Source organism: Lactuca sativa, chromosome 2, assembly GCF_002870075.4.
Source record: "Lactuca sativa cultivar Salinas chromosome 2, Lsat_Salinas_v11, whole genome shotgun sequence".
Taxonomy (NCBI): Eukaryota; Viridiplantae; Streptophyta; class Magnoliopsida; order Asterales; family Asteraceae; genus Lactuca; species Lactuca sativa.
This window is the reverse complement of record NC_056624.2, coordinates 73539440-73556637: the sequence shown is the minus strand read 5'-3', so window position 1 is coordinate 73556637 and position 17198 is coordinate 73539440. Positions and strand designations below refer to the sequence as shown.

The 17198-nt window shown below is 37.4% G+C and overlaps 1 protein-coding gene across 1 annotated transcript; it reads right to left on the bottom strand.

Annotated features, from left to right (window-relative positions):
- Positions 1 to 16367: 16367 nt before the first annotated feature.
- Positions 16368 to 16850, bottom strand: LOC128132327 (uncharacterized). Its single transcript, XM_052768850.1, has one exon. It carries the CDS (start codon positions 16848 to 16850, stop codon positions 16368 to 16370), a length of 483 nt encoding a protein of 160 aa, XP_052624810.1.
- Positions 16851 to 17198: the final 348 nt, after the last annotated feature.

The following is a 17198-nucleotide window of genomic DNA, read 5'->3' as shown; positions in this document are numbered from 1 at the left end:
TCAATTCTGATCAAGAACCATCTCAATCTAAAACATGTCACTATGGTCTTTCTAACGAATACTATATTTCCAACTATCTACGAGTAACCAATCTTTGGCATAACCTCAAAATGTTCTTGATAGTCATTTAACTCTAGTTACACAAATTTCTTATCCTTTTTCCCTCTTAATGCTCAAGGCATTTGGAAAAAATCATAACAAGTGAATATTATAGCATATTCAATCGATCCTATATCTGAAGCATATGGGAATCGATTCATAATGTCTTACATAAAGACATGATATATGATCAATCTCTTGCTATAATATTTCCATATATCGAATTTCCTATGTCGAATCATTTCAACATGATATTCATATATGTCCATGACTAAGTTCTATTAAACTAAGCAATCTAAACTTTTAGATTCGCAATGAAGTATGAGTGCCCTCTCCCTTAAGTCTTTCTATAGCTAAATAATTTCCAAACTTTGCAACTTGCAAATTTTCAAACTTTGTTTCTTACAAATAGTATTGCTAACTTGCAATACTTAACATAACAATTATGATCCCACTATCATAACAATTACTCTTCTAATAGCACAACGATTATGCTCCCACTAGCTTTAACATGTACCCAGAAATCAACTAGACTTCTAGAAATCAATACTCTTGACTTTCTTTCTAAAGTACAGATTTTTGATACGCAATGCTTCGATAAGTCTCCAACTAGACTTCTCAAGCTTACACACCTTCATTAGATAACATATGTGTGTGTTCAAACCCTTTCAAAACTTATAGCTATATGCTTTGAAAGTTCAAACAATTCCTTTCTATTTCTCACAATTTAAACTATGAAAAGGGATGCCATAATCATATTACAAATTTGAGAACACAATTAACACAACTGCTAACCATAACGATATTTATTAGATCTTTAAAATGTAACATCCTGTTTCGAATCGTATCATTATTTGGGGACGTGGCCAGATGATTGGTTATCATAAGTCTTAGGGCCTTGGCGAAGATGGGAATTGACCATTTTTGGATGTGGGTGTTATAAAATAAGTAATCTGAGTTTTCATTTGTGTTCAAAGCCTAAGGAAATTATCGTAATTTCGCAGCTCAATTCATTACGAATTTTGTTTTTTATTCGGGAAGTTTTATGGCAAGGGTGAGCTATAAGAAGTGTAGGTCTTCTCATCACCTTTCCGTAGATATAAAGTTAATTGGAAACGAACCTAAGATGAGGAAGTTATGGCTGTTTGAATTATTGGAAAAAATGGTCCTTAGTGTAAATTTTTTGCAAGATTGGTCCCATGCATGCATTGTACGAAAAACGTGTGTCTGGGTGGGTACGCCTAGCGTAAGCTGGGGTATGCCCACCGTAATTGCCAAAGTGCCAAACCCTAATTTTTAGGGTTTTGGCATTATTTAAACATCCTTATAACCTCAAGGTTCTCACATTTCTTAGCCTCCTCTGACCTTAGAGCCTCATTTCGAACCCTAATTCCCTTGGTGGTGTATTCTTGAGCTTGGAAGTGATTTTAAAAGGTTCTTCGTGTTATTTCAAGGAAGTGAATCTTGGTGATCAAGCTTGGTGTGGCTTTGGGGTTGTAGATGCAGAACCTCCACTCTCTTGGGAAGCTTTAGGAGGTATAAAGTTCTTATCTTGACTCCTTCATATGCTATTTTGAGTTTAGGGCAAGTTTAGGAGCTTTTATGGTGTATTAAGTTCTTCTTGTGAGTTTGAGCCACTCCAAAAGCTTAGAGTGCTAGATCTTGCCCCTTATAATGTTGTTAGTTTATAAAAATGATATCGTAATTGTAGATATTAGACCATGCATGAGTTTGAGCCCTTATTATGGGACTTGATGGAAAAAATCGGATTTTGGGTCTCATTAAGACATACAAATGGGTAAAGTTGCCAACTTTACGAGTTAAGGACTTAATTTGAAGGTTTCTTGAGGTTTAGGGGCTAAGTGATTAATGGGTTAAGTCATAAATGAGAATTTTGGTAGAACGCCGTTATGTTGCGTGTAATGTGTAGTACACACCACGTATTTGATTTTGCTCATGTCCCAAGTCGTTGAGCATCCGCCGAGAGTACGAGGTGTACGTCGCACGTATGCGACCAATATGATGTTTTGAGTTTCAGACCTTCATGGACCATTTGGACTTTGTGTCTTTGTTCTTGGGCTTGAGTTGAATTATTGGGCTTATTTTGCTGGATTAAGGATTTTCATTAAGGGTTGAAATTAATTATTAGGCTTGCCTCATGGGGCCTAGGATTGTGGTTTTGGGCCTTAGTGGGCCCAATGTGCTTGGGCAATTAGTGGTCCTAGTTAGTTAGACCGTTTTTGGACCTAGTGTTTGGGGTTTAGTCCCACATAATTATTAAAGTATGCTTAGTTGTTTGGATCAGTTCTTGGAGCCGGTTCGCAGCAGCTGTAGTAGTTGTAGGATTTTTCTGGCGATTGAGGTGAGTCTCCTGACTATACCTATGGGTTGAAGACACCAATGTTGGGCATCTGGTTTATGTATTATAGGAAGACCGGGGGTGGCCCTTGGCATTTGTATGAAAGACCAGGAGGTGGCTCTTTGCAAATCTACATGCAAGGCCAGATTTTGGACTTTGCCAGTTAAGTAGATAAGTAGTTGTAGATTATATGCTAGTTGTCTTTGTGATGCTCGCATGGAAGACTATGAGATGGCTCCTAGCACTTGTCAGTAAGACCCAGGGTTTTGGTCCCCGACTTGGCAAGGAACGACCATGATACGGCTAGTGACATAATGGAAAGACTATGGTTGGCATATAACACCTCATATTACATGTTTGATATGTGTGACTCGTATATTTAGTATGGTATGTGTTATTTTGGGGAACTCACTAAGCTTTGTGTTTATAGTTTGTGGTTTATGGTTTAAGGTACTCCCGTTTTGAAAAGGAAGGGCCCATCTTGATCACAGCGCATACACCCGTGTTTTCCGTAACTCGTGATTTTGGGAGTGTACTCTGATAATTGTTTTATTTTGAAATACTTCTAAATGTTAGAATAAAGGATAAAAAGGTGTTTTGATTATATTAAAAATGAATTTTTTACCTTGTGATTTTCACAATGTTACAAGTTGGTATCAGGGCCTTGGTTTGAGGGATTCGGGCATACTCTCGGGTATGATTGGACTTAAACTGAGGGTTTGGTAAAAAATTTCATAAAATAAATGTTTTATTAAAATGGGTTTCTAATCAAAGAAAAGGGTGTGATGCGTGCTATCGGCCGAGCTCAAGTAAGTGGTTCCCAGAATACCAATACATGTTTATTATGGTATATGATATAATTATGAGCATTGCATGCTAGATTAGGTCTAAGGATCTACTCAAGATTTTATGTTCGGAGAGATGCCTTTATATGCCTGATTGTATGTGCTTTTAGAATTGCATGCTAGTATGGTTTTCAGATCAGTGGATAGAATGGCTTGATTAGTGTATGCTGGTTAGATTTTCCGTTCCCTAAATGCTTCTTGCTTTGTGCTTTATGGGACGCTTAGTGATGTGGATCAGCTACTAAGTGAAATATGTTAAGTCACATGTGGCACAGGTTAAATAATCTCAGAGTGACAAATTTGGCCCTATTGCGCAACTCTCGTTTGAATCCAACCGTTCCGGGGTTGAGTCTTTTACTTGAAGGATTATATGATCTCTGTTGCATGTGCTATATTTATGAGGTAGCTAGTTGACATTGGTAGGAGTCTTTCAGCAACTGAGGGTTGGGTGAGGTCGGGAACCTATGAGAGCCTAGGAAGTACTTTAGTGGGTTTAGTTGCGCTGTATAGTGAGTATTTTGTGCATCAGTGTGAGAAGGTGACTTAGAGGATTCAGGATGATTCTTGAGGAAAGTATGGATAGAGGTGGAAGGTAGTATTGGGCCCGTACTAGTGAAAGCAAAAGATTCATACTCGAATCAAGGAGAGTCTTGGAGAATCTAAGAAGCTTGTGGGAGGAGGATTCTTGGGTATGTTCTAATCACTTGCATGTTGTATTTCAGTTTGGTGATGATCACTCAGGAAGGAGGTTTTGGTTCTCGTTCCGGCTCAGGTGCAGGTGCAGGTACTGAGCCAAATAGCGAGCATATGTGGGAGTTCATCTCATCGGAGATTACCCGCAGTATTTTGGAGCAGACTTCGGTGATCTTTGGTTCGGTCAAGGAGGTGATTATGGAGATTTTAGATAAGCGCTTGGGCGCATTTCGTGTTGAGGTTATGGCGATCGTTTGAGCTTCCACTCTTTCTTTCCATTAGTTTCATGCTTGTAGAGCTCCCACGTTCTCTGGGGAGAAGGACCCCATTGCCACTAGGAGATGGTTAGTAGATATGGATAATGTGTTCAGGATGAGTTTATGTCCCGAGGAGTCGAATGTCAAATTTGCTTCCTGCCTTTTAATGGACAAGGCACGAGATTGGTAGGAAGAGGTAGGAAGTGAAGTGAGTGATGATGCTGTTGATGCTATGACTTGGGGTGATTTTTCGACCAAATTCCAAGCTGAGTTTGCACCGGTGATTGAGATATAGCAGTTGGCACAAGCATTTCAGGATCTTCGCAAGACTATTGAGACTGTGGCAGAAATCACAGTGAAATTTCAGGAGAGTGATTTGTTGGTTCTATAATAGTATGCGGCGGATGAGGAGATGAAGAAGGTAAGGTATCATGATATGCTGAGGGATGACAGCGGGGAGTTTGTGAGTATATCAGGATGCAAGACCCTAAATAATATGATTTGTAGATCCCGAGAATGGGAGATCGATTTTGAGCACCTAAGGAAGAGGGGTTCAAATCAGGTGCAAGTAGTGGAGGGTCCCAGGAGGAGACCCAAGACTTCAAATCAACGGTTGAGGGGACAGTAGGTCCAGGGTCAGTGCATCACGTGTGAGAAACTACATGATGGGGTTTGTCGATCTAGGGGTTTGGGTTGCTACAAGTATGGCAGGGTTGGTCATGTCAGCAGGGGTTGTCCTTGGGGGGTAAGCCCGTTATGTTTTCACTACAACCAAGTAGGCCACAAGAAGGTCGACTGTCCGATGTTGAGGGGAGGTGTAGTAAGTGCACCTGCTCCGGTTACTTTGAGGATCATTGATGGTCGTGAGGGTAGTGCATGAGCCTCAGCAGAGAGGATCCATACATTACAGTTCTAGACATGGGAGGCCAGGACTCCAAAAGGTGATATTACGGGTATGTTATATTTTTCCTTCTTTTCGGTTGTTATCAGTATTTATGTTGTTTGGAAATTTATATCGATTTGGGTAAGCATTATCTTTGGTTTAATTCTCTGTTATTGTTTGAGTTGCATCATTAAGAATTGTTATATGTCAATTACATGCCATGAATTATTAGTGGGTCAGAAAGGGTTGCATATTGCTGAGCAGGTTCCAGTGTGTTCGGTTGTTATTCTAGTTCTTGGTTAGGATCGGTTCAGGGGTGCTGTATGGAAGGTCTATGGTTAGGTTCAGCGGGTTAGTTCTCCAGTATTGTCCGGGTTCAGTGGTTGTAACATTTGAGTTTGGTTGGTCACTGGGTGTGCCAAGGGAAGTTGTCTATTGCTAGGGCTTCGGTCTGTGTCACCAGCATAAAGTACTTCAAGATTTGGGTGTTGTATCATTGAAAGCATTTGGAGTTATCCGATTGATAGAATTTTAGGGAGTGTTCATCTGGTCTTCAAGGGTTGTGCAGTCTTTGGGTTGGGCTAGTAATGGAACACTAGCATTGGTAAGAGTAGGTTGTTAGCGGTTGAATCATAAGGGGTAAGATGGATTGGGAATCCTTCCGACCTTGTGTGTTGTGAGAGCTTCATCGAATCAGAATGGGGGAGAACCATTCATATTTCCAGGAGCGGAATTAGGCGTGAAACTAGGATGAGTTTTACATCCCCGTCGGGGAGGAAGGCGGCCCAGGTGGCCGTCTGGATTGAGGATTGTGTGAGTTGGGAGTTCAGAAAACTTCCTAATAATTGGTTATTGCCTTTTTGGTGATGAATAGCAAGCTTTTGGTGGACCCACGTTGGCGTTTCAGGCATGACTCGAGCCCAGCTTGGGGGCTTGGTCGGGTGTGTGTTCGACTCTGGATGTGTATGGATGGATTGATAGATGAACGGTACAACCATGAGCGGTGGCCATGGTAAAATAGAAGTGTTGTAAGATTGCAGGGTGTCCCGTAGCATTCACTAGGTTGGCAGTTAGTTTGGGATTGTTGTAAGACTGAGGGGTGGCCCATAGCATTCAACAATCCTTGTGCAACGGTGAGCATGTGGCAAATCCATGATTGGTCATGGATTTCTTTAGATGGATTAGACCTGGGTAGGTCAGATCGTAAGACCGTGGGAGGGCCACAACATGCTTGGAATCAGGAAGTGGCAGGTCATTGGTGGCCAGGTATGATATAAGGTTACAGTTGGTCATGTAGCATTCAATTTTAGCATTGGATTTGGTGGCGAGATAGTTTAGGCAATTATTACCATATGAGGATTTCTTTCGAAAGTCGTGTGGTGCGACTGTGTGTGTCTTTTGACTCAACAATCGACTCATTTAACTGTTTTCTATATTACTTTTATTTAATCTATAGATCCATTACCAAATACAATATGATATTCTATTTTTTTTTGCATTCAACAATATGCTCTGTAGGTATAAATGAAAAATATTGTAAATTTGAATATACCAAATAACCATCCATAATAGATTAATAGAAACAACATCAATGAAAAAACATGTATGAGAATAAAAGTCCATCATTTTGGTAATTTTCTACTACATTAAACTTCCACAAAAAACTAAGGAAAGAATATCCATGATCCAATTGTAGAGGGATTGTCCCAGACATCAAACTGTAGCAGCTCTATATTCTGAAAAAAAAATAATGAGATTTTCTATAATTACAAGACATGAATTTAAGTAACTTCTAAGAACATGGATTTTTCAACTACATGAAATTACATCCTTATGCCATCTTGAAGCAATGCCAATATTGTTACCAAAAGATAGGAAGAGTGTTACCAACGTGGTGGATGCAATGAAAGAATAACAACATTCAATATTAAACCAAAAGTAGGATGTTGTGAAATTAATAACTAACCATATATGTTTTTTTAAAGGACCATGTCATTTATATAATGTTTAAAAAATTCCCTGGCCTACGTAGCTACGACCGAAACCAACATCTTTTCCTCAAAATGAGTGTCATCATTCCAAAGAATACCGGACTATATGAGAAATAAAAATTAAACTATCAATTAGCAAAACAAAAAATTATTGCAAATTTAAAATAGAACCAACGAAAAGATATTTAAAAATTACTTACTTTATTTGGGAATCCATATTGTTTGGTCAAGACAAAGTCAAACATCCATCTCATTGAATAATGCCCACTCTCTAAAACACCAAGTTACTGGTTGCACTAAAAATGTAATAAAAAGAAAACATTAATCAGACAAAGATAACAATATCAATTTGTTTGGATGTAAATGATATAAACTACCTCGGCGAGAATCCATCCTATTAGAGTTGATATGTCTTTTTCATATCTCGTGAAAGCCTTAAAAAGATAAAAATTAATAGTGTGGTGTTCAAATTTATTACAAAATAATAATTTTTAGACTATACTAATAAACTTCTTACATGTGCACATGCTTTTTGAGCAAGCAGTAAGTGTCAAAAGGATTTTTCTACAAGCTTTTTATGTGAATCCAAAACATACACAATGCGATTACGGGGAAAGATCACCAAGAGAACCCAATGCTTACTAGCAATTATAAAGAATGTTAGTATATATGAACAAACAAAACAAACAAATAATAATCACTACTAGAAAAACAGCCTTTTACGACGCGCAATGCGTGTCGTAAAACGCTCAGACGACGCACAAATGCGTGTCAAGGAAGGCCCTGTCATAACGAGAGACGACACGCATTTACGACGCTCATCTACGACATGCAATGCGTATCAAGGAAGGCCCTGTCATAAAGTAAGACGACACGCATTTGTGTGTCGTAACCTTACGACGCGCGTTTAGGACACGCATTGCGTATCATTATAGCCCGTGTCATAAATGAAGATGACACACATTTGCGTGTCATAAATTTCAGCAACCATTTACAATATGCATATACGACGTGCCTTTACGATACTCTTTTACACATAATACAAAAATATGTAAACAAATATATACCAAAACAATCAATTTCATCCAATAACATCATGTCAAACAAGTTATCAAAAAATTGTAATACATTGATATTAAGGGGATCTAATTGTACATTGTTATTAAAGGGTTTTCCCTAACTATATAACATGATACTACATCCCTAACTATATAACCGCATCCTTCGTGTCATTGGATTGCCACCTGGTGTACCACGTAAAAATGTTAAACTTGGTGTCATGGGCGGCTGTCCACCGGGCATGGATGGGAAGTAAGGGCTTGAAGCATTAGATGGAACAAAATAAGTTTTATTAATCACACAATCAACAAACTTTAGAAGTACCTTATAAGCAAGTGGGAGTATTGAAGTCTCGGAATTTGCATACATGAGCCTTAAAATCCTTGGCTATCTGCACAACAAGCTAGTTTCCACCTGCAACATGGGCAAATATGTCCAAAAACTATTTGAATGACCTAATCATCTTTAAATAGCATCAAATCAGCATCATTTCTCTATATCTTCTTCATTTAGACCAAAAAAACAATTAAAAGACCTTGAAAATACACATAAATATGTACAATAGATACAAAATAACAACTTAATTGCCAAATAAAATTACTTTACCTGTACTGTAAAGCAATCAACAATTAGCTCTTAAGAGATCAATTGATTTCACATCTTTTACAAGTTTTATTTTTGTAATTTTCGACTTAGTATATTATACTATTATATTTATTTGTTGTTTTTTTGTGATAACATTTGTAAAATATTTAGAAACCGGGTACCCGGTTATGGAACCGCTTCCAACCGGTTCCGATTCCGGTTCCATAATCTAAAAAACCGGTGTAGGCGGTTCCGGTTTCGGTTCCAATATTCTAGGAATCGGCGGTTCTGGTTCCAAATGATTCTTCAAAAGTTGCAATATTGGGATCGTATACTCTAACTGACAGCTTTTAATTTTCCTAAACTAATGCTACAAACGCCTAAGTATATGTGTTTAGTAATTGGTAATGTAGGGAACATTCCTTCTCTAGTGAACCTGAAGATGGAATTAAAATGAGTCAAGTTTTTTAATAAATTACAGGTTGTTCCATTCTGAAAAAGAATTCTCAATCCAACAATCTGAATTTAATATAAAATATTTTTTCTAAATGTATGTTAAATGTTAGAATATAAGAAAAGAAAAGATGAAAAGTAAAATGACTTTCTATTTCAGCAATAGTTACTGTTACTGTTGTTAACTAAACAAAACTTTTTTAGTACTACTATTTGAACAAACATGATGCCCTTAACTTAACAAACAATCAAACACAGAAAGAACAAAAAATTACATGAATTACTTTATCTGAGTACAAAAAATTGAATAGATTTTTCAAATTATAAGTAAAAAAATGGAAGTGTATGATGTAATAATGTTGACATTCTTTTTTATATATTTGAAATTTAATCAGAATCCCAAGTGGAATCCTTCAAGTTTAGAAGAAGTTGAAGCAAGTGAAGTGGAAGCTCTGTTTGAACCATTAGGCTCAGAGGAAGATGAACTTAGTCTTTAGGTTTATATGAAAAAAATACAAACTTAAGTAGACATTGGGACCATTTCAAAATTTAGTCTAAACTTAAAAGAAGGGTAAGCTTGTCAAACTTGTAGTACTTCAATGACTTTGCAATTGGTAACTGAAAGTCTGAAACATGTACAAGTTTGACAACCTTACCCTTCATACTCAGAACCTATATCAGATAACTTATCCCTACTAAATTAAGAAATATAACTTCTTAGAAAGAGTCCATGAAGAGGATGTTGGATACCACGACACGTTTCAACAAGATCTTGTAAGATTTCCTTAGCAGGACCCTTCTTTGACCTAATGTACACAGATGCTACTGTACAAAGTAGATACCTAAATGAATGAAAGAAACCAGGAGTATCAAAAACTGATAACCATAATATATAATCAAATCACATCTCTTTTCCTTTGCAGATTTATTCCAACATCTCATAAGCATAGGCCTTCATAGAAATGATTATTGATTCTATCATAGAACTTTTGTAACCAAAGAATAGTAGCAAGTTATCTTTGCATTACTAAGAAATATTACTACCTAACTACCTAACATAGTACTAACAAGAGGTAAACGGATAAGGGTTTCTAGTTTCCCACTTACAGTCTCGGCAATAAGTCGCCCGCATGCTGCACAAGTCCATACAGCTCAATAAAATCGTATTAGAATCTTTCCTGTTTCAAGGTCCAATCTTCTACCAACACATCTATCAATTAGAAATTCATCAGGGTCCTGCGTTTAAGGGATTAAATTATAACATATAAATAATTAATAAAAAGATATGTGTTAATCTTATTATAACTTACATCTAGAACAATGAAGACATTTGGTCTGTTCTTCATCTTCTCAAGTGATTCTGCTTGGCGAAAATTGCGTGGAAAACCATCTAAAAGCCATCCTTTTTTTTTGTATCATCTCTTGAAAGTCGCTCAATCACCATCTGTAAAATAAAGTGTTTGTTTATCTAATTTGGAAAGAAATTGAATGTGATTTAAGTTAGTGAAATGATATTATATACATTTGCGACAAGTTCATATGGAACAGGGCGTCCTGAATTCATGTACTCTTTTGCTTGATTTCCAGTCTCAGAACCTACTGCTACTTCACTTCTAAGTAGACCTCCAGTTGATATGTGAATCGTATATTGTTTAAAACCCTAAATGACATGCATATTTCCTGTTAACAACACGAAAGCACCAAACCCATAGTCGCTATCACAATCGCAAACATTAGGCGTAGATGTATAAACCACGCTTCGTGAACCCATAGGAACAGATAAGGAACTCATAATCCATGTGTGTTTGTGAAGGAAAAGTGGGGGAGAAAGAACTAGGGTTAGAATCGAAGGAAAGGAAATGTATATAGAATGTAATAAACCGGGCCACTCTGTCGGAATTTAAGTATAGTTACGACTGATTCTAGGGCCAGCCACTCCGACGATGCTAACGAGAGAAAATCTAGGAATAAAAGAAGGTGAATCGTTGTTTGTAAACAACATACTCCATTTGAATATGTATATGAAGGAGAGAAGAGGTTACCTGAAAATGATACTTCATTCGATCAAGAAGTTAGGGCCAACGCAGCTAACGGTGGCAGAGCAAGACGCGAACCACAACGGGCCATTTTTTCTCGGGCGATTTCTTGAATTGTTACATTATTATTCGACAATATTTGATTCATTAGAAGCAAGAATGGGGAGAAACAGTATGGAGAGGATGAAGACTGAGAATCACTTTGCGGAGGCTTGTTAGCCAAGAAATCGCCGTTTCCTTTTCTTCTTGGCCCGATTTATTACATTCCATATACAAGATAGTGGTGGTCTATGTAACATGAAGGGGGGGGGGGGAGAGATAGAGAGAGAGAGAGAGAGAGAGAGAGAGAGTCTGATCAAGGTGAGCGTTCTTATGGAAGGAGGAGAAGCAACATGCAGGGTTTTTAATTTTTTCGATTTCATTTCCCCCTGCTATTAAAAAACGAAAACGTGCGTGCATAGACTAAAATTATAAAGCGACAGGGTAACACGACACACTTTTTAGGATAGGTGCCCTCCGTGTTTTTAATTTTTTTTGTTGGACACTAATTTTAGGGCGCGCACAAATGCGTGTCCTCTATCCTTCAAATTTGCAAAACTGACATTATTTTTTAGAGCACGCACAAATGTGCGTCCTCTATCTGCGAGTGTCATTGTTTGCGCGCCATTAAAGGGTTGTTTTCTAGTAGTTAATAAAGGTATCAATTTATGGTATTTTTGCAAATATAGTGCAATGAGAAACAATTTTCCATGATGAAGATGCATCGCATCAACAAGATAACTGACAACACCCTCAGGATTTGTTTAAGCTTCCCGTTGTATCTTATATGGGTTTAGGAAATCACATTTGTTCATAAGTGTTTGAACCATTGAATGTAGAATCCTACAAAAAAGTGTGTTATAGTCAACTAAACTCTTTGAAGCTACCTAATCATTATGGCAACACATAATAGTTTTTGAGGTACCTAATCCCACATGGGTCTTGCTTTGTTGGTTGTTTGGCCAGGCATGTTCTTCGTATCACCCCCTGCGGTTGCTGGTATCAAACTTGTGGTCGCATTTTGTTGCTTTGTTCGTTGTTCCTATATTGATAAAACATTTGATATATCTCACAAAAATGATACTTGATGTGTATATAATATCTAAAAAGGTAAAGAAAAATGAAGATGTACATGAATGATAACAATTGCAATCCGTGGCCATTGAATTACAGTACCGACCGCATGGTGTAGCTTATTAACTTCTTGTATCTTGACCGAAACATGAAGATTTTTAAAATCTTCATCAATTTTGTCTATTAAAACCTTCAAGTGATTTTCATGAAGAAGAAGTGAGTGGATTAAGCCATTATCATACGGAAAGACCAACCCTTTGGCACATTTTTGGTTCATTTCCCCATATGGTAACACCAATTTGCATTGAGTAGGCAGCCGCAAACATATAGCACAAAGTGTATTACTATTTTTTTAATTGACATACGGTCGTGAATTACATCAATATTAACATGTGGATTGCTTTCTATGACTCACCAGATACTTTATTAAGCACAATAACAATTAGAAACTACAAGATATATAAACAAAAATCTTTTTTTGTATATATTGGACAATTGAAAATGCAATTTTTTGATTGGATACACATAACTATAAAAAGTATACAATTTCAAGAATGGTAACACTAATGAACTACCAATGTGATGGCCAACCGCCCTTATACAACCAGGGTGCTCCGGTCCTATAACATTTGTCAACAAATCTTCTCTAGGAGTAAGCACCAGATCTCCTTTGGATATTTTAGCTTGGATATCTACCTGTTAATAAAAACAACAGAATTGTGAGAGCAATTACTTAGAAATGATAAATATATACATATATAGAAAGAATATTCTTACAAGCTTGTCAACTATAGGGTGTATTTTCGGTGGGATTATGTTTGACCCGGACTCATTTTTAGATCTTTGACCCATGACATAATCTCTTGAACGCTCACTTTTTATCTCATATTGAGACGGCAACTCACCAGATGCCATCTCTTTTTGTAACTGAGGTTTCTTTCCCCGATACCCATGTGGGACTACTCGGGTCAGATTTGTATTATGCTTCGAACTCTTGCTTGCTTTCTCACTTTGTTCCTGCAAATAGAATTAACTAACACAATTAAAACATTGCAATATAATAAGTAATATAATCAAGAGACATTAACATGAAATTCCTTTGATGATATCCTCTTTTGAAAGTTTTGCAATGCAGACTTGTCCAGATATGGGTAGATAACAAATTCATCTTTTTCATCACTCAAAATAACTTTTTTAAGCCTCTTCTTGAATCCTCTCCACTAACTGTTGCATGTTCTAAGAACTGATGCTTTGTGATTGTCATTTTGAATATTCCAACGGTTCTATTTTTTGTTGTACAGTAAGAAAATTAATCATTAATCACATATCTTAATCTGATGAAAGAACATGTAATTGATCTTAGGTAAAAAAAAACCTTAATAGTCTGCCACAAATTATCATTTTCAGACTGTGGCACTTTCTTCCAAATCAGACATTTGACAGAAATTAACATCCTTGTGATTGCAACACACACATTGGCGAACTTACTTTGTTTATTCCCAATATGTTGACCAATATTGTCGAAATCAACTTCATGTGGCTCAGTATGGTCAAATAGTCGTGTAGTTGTTCTTTTTTTTTTTCCTTAGGTTGTGGCCCTTGCTGGGGTTGTGGCTGTGCTTGTTGTTGCAGCTCATCATCCATCGCATTTATTCTATTGGAAATTCATAAAAAATATGAGAGCATAAGATTTGCATTTGTATAAGAAATAAGTAGAGTTAATGGTGTTTTGGTTTAAATTTCTATGAAGCAGATGTATGAAATGATATCGTTTTCTTGTTTTTTCCTTTCATGTTTCTAAACGCATGTTAAAGAGGTGCAAATCACGTAATTAAATCAAGAAATCGGTCGAAATTGATATACATAAAGAATGAGTATCAATTGAAATGGTACCTCAATAGCATGCTCTAGTTCGTGGTGATAAAGTTTTTGGTTCGAGTTGTTTCATAGTTTTAGAGTCTTTGATTGTTGCGACTCTAGTGAAAATTGTTGAACACGACTCTTTTATATGGGAAACAACAAGACTTTTATTAAGACACTTAAGGAGATTTTACACTTTGAGAGACTACTACACTTTTCTTACTTGGAGGCTTTTCTTGGATATTTAGATGTTGGATGGTTTGGAGCAAATGAGCTCCACACCTATTTATAGGTGTTTCCACCTCCTTATAGGAAGTTTATAGATCTACATACATTCATGACTATTCTAGAACTATCTACCATATTCTATATCAATTACAAGGTTTTATATGTTTCTAGAATGTGCTATAATGTCCTAGATAAGTATACACATTCTTGTGCCTTCCATAGTGTTCTAGAATGTTCAATAGCCTTCCAGGGTCTTCCATCTCGTTCTAGAGTATTCTATAATCTTCTGGCATCTTCTATACTCCTCCATAGTATTCCATAATGTTCTAGAATCTTCCAGATCACTCTAGAGCATGCTAACTTCTTTCTAGACAATAACATGATTCTATTAGGCTAGTGATGACTTTCAACACTAGCCCTTATTCGTTGTACCATGTTGAGCTGATAATTAAAGCCCTCATATTTTTCAGTACTTAACCCTTTGTGAACTCCATTTGCTACTTAGTCATTAGTCTTGATATGTTTCATATTGACTTCTTCCTTGAGAACTTTTTCTCTTCCACATGCTTTGTTTTTCCTCAGCTGCTGCAGTAGTTGCTTCGTATATTGTTTTCGTAGTTGACGATGACATTCGTGGTTGCCTCTTGTCCCACCATAATATTGTTCCTGACCCCGTTGAACTCTCTTGTATAGCTTCTTACACCTCCCTTTGGTAAACTTGTAAGCATGTGGGTTGTCCCTTTTACAAGATTTGGAAAATTTCCGTAATATTAACATGTTATGATGTAATCCGTTATTGATATGCTCATCTCGTTTAGAGGTTGCCCCATTGAGATATTCTACTTTGCTCTTACGAATTAATGTGTTTTTCTTCTTTTTCGCCTTATCAAGTTTCTCTATCACATGTTCCATTTTTCGTCTAAGATGCGACTTTTTATGCAACTCTGGTGACGTCATGTTCTTATTCTCCTTTGGAATGTCCATCTTCAAAGGAATAACTTCCTCCTTCAAGGTTGTCATAAACTCTGTCTCGCTCTTCTTGAGACCTTTGTTGAGTTTCATAGTTGATAGCATTCGGGATCCAATCATATTTCTCTTCAAGGGTACAATGTGAATTATTGAACCCTTGGTGATACGCATGGTATCATCTCTCTCAAACGACTAGGGTCGTACATTGTCTAGAAAATACATTCCCAATACCATACGATAGTCATGCATATGCACCACTGTCAAGTCTATGGTGCCTTCCCATTCTGCTATCTTAAGAGGTACTCTATATGCAACACCAATGATAGGCTTGGATAAAGAGTTGACGACTTTCAACCGCCCTGGATTTTTTGTGTATTTGATGCCCAACTTCTTAGCTTCATCTTTAGCAAGCAAATTATGGGATGCACTTGTATCTACTAAAGCCTTGGTGTATCCTCCATTTACCCTGGCATCCACGAACATTAGCCTTCCTCTTTTAGTCTTATTCTCTTCTATAGCACATAGTGCCTCAACATCCCATTCATCGTCTACTTCCTTTTTGGAAGTTACTACATTGCTTTCCACAGACTTTTTCTTTGACCAGCAATCCTTGGACATGTGGCCCCACTTTACACAATTGTTGCAGTTGCCTTCGAACCTCCTCCCCCGAGAACTCTTATTTGTCGGTCTTTTGAGATCTCCATGGTTGTGAGGTTCCTGGCTGACTCTTCCCTTTGTCAGCATTTTTGTATCCTTCTTTAGAAGGTGGCTTGAAATTCCTCCGAATTTTGCTTGTGTAGAGTGCTTCCTCTTCACTCTTTAGCATGATGCCTCCTATTTGCTTAGCCATAGCTTCTTGGCTGGCCAACAAATTCTCAAACTCTACAAGTGATGGTTGAACGGGCCATCCTTGTACAACAGTAATGAAGCTTATATATTATGGCCTCAGTCCATGGATGATGATCCTTTTCATTCGAGCTTCTGCAATGACAGATTGCGGATCTATTTCAGTAATCTCCCGACATATCGACTTGACCTTGTGGAAATATTGAGCAATCGTCATGTCACGTTGTGAGATTGATAATAGCTCGTTCTCCAAAAGTTGTAGTCTCGTATCATTCTTCTTTGAGAAAAGCATCAGAAACGTGTCCCAAGCTTCTTTCGGGGTGTTCTCATCCCGAATATGCTCCAACATCTCTTCTTCGATTGTCGTCTTCAAGGAAAACATTGCTTTGCCAGCTTTGATTTTCCATTTACGCAAAGCACCATTAACGTCTTCCTCTGGTGGCGTAGTTTCGCTTCCACCAACGACCTCCCATAGATCTTGTCCTTGTATGTAGGACTTCATACATGTTTCCCACGTTTTGTAGTTGTTGTTGTTGAGTTTCTTGATTCCTCCGACGACTTGGAGATCACCCATCGTGTTAGCAGTACCTCGGTAATACCAAACAAGCTAGTTTCGAAACTAAACTTGAAGAGTCACAAACTACTCACGATACAACGAGAATTACTCGTTCTCACTATCAAGAAACCTTGCTCTGATACCAGATTGTTGAACACGACTCTTTTTTATGGGAAACAACAAGACTTTTATTAAGACACTTAAGGAGATTTTACACTTTGAGAGACTACTACACTTTTCTTACTTGGAGGCTTTTCTTGGATATTTAGATGTTGGATGGTTTGGAGCAAATGAGCTCCACACCTATTTATAGGTGTTTCCACCTCCTTATAGGAAGTTTATAGATCTACATACATTCATGACTAT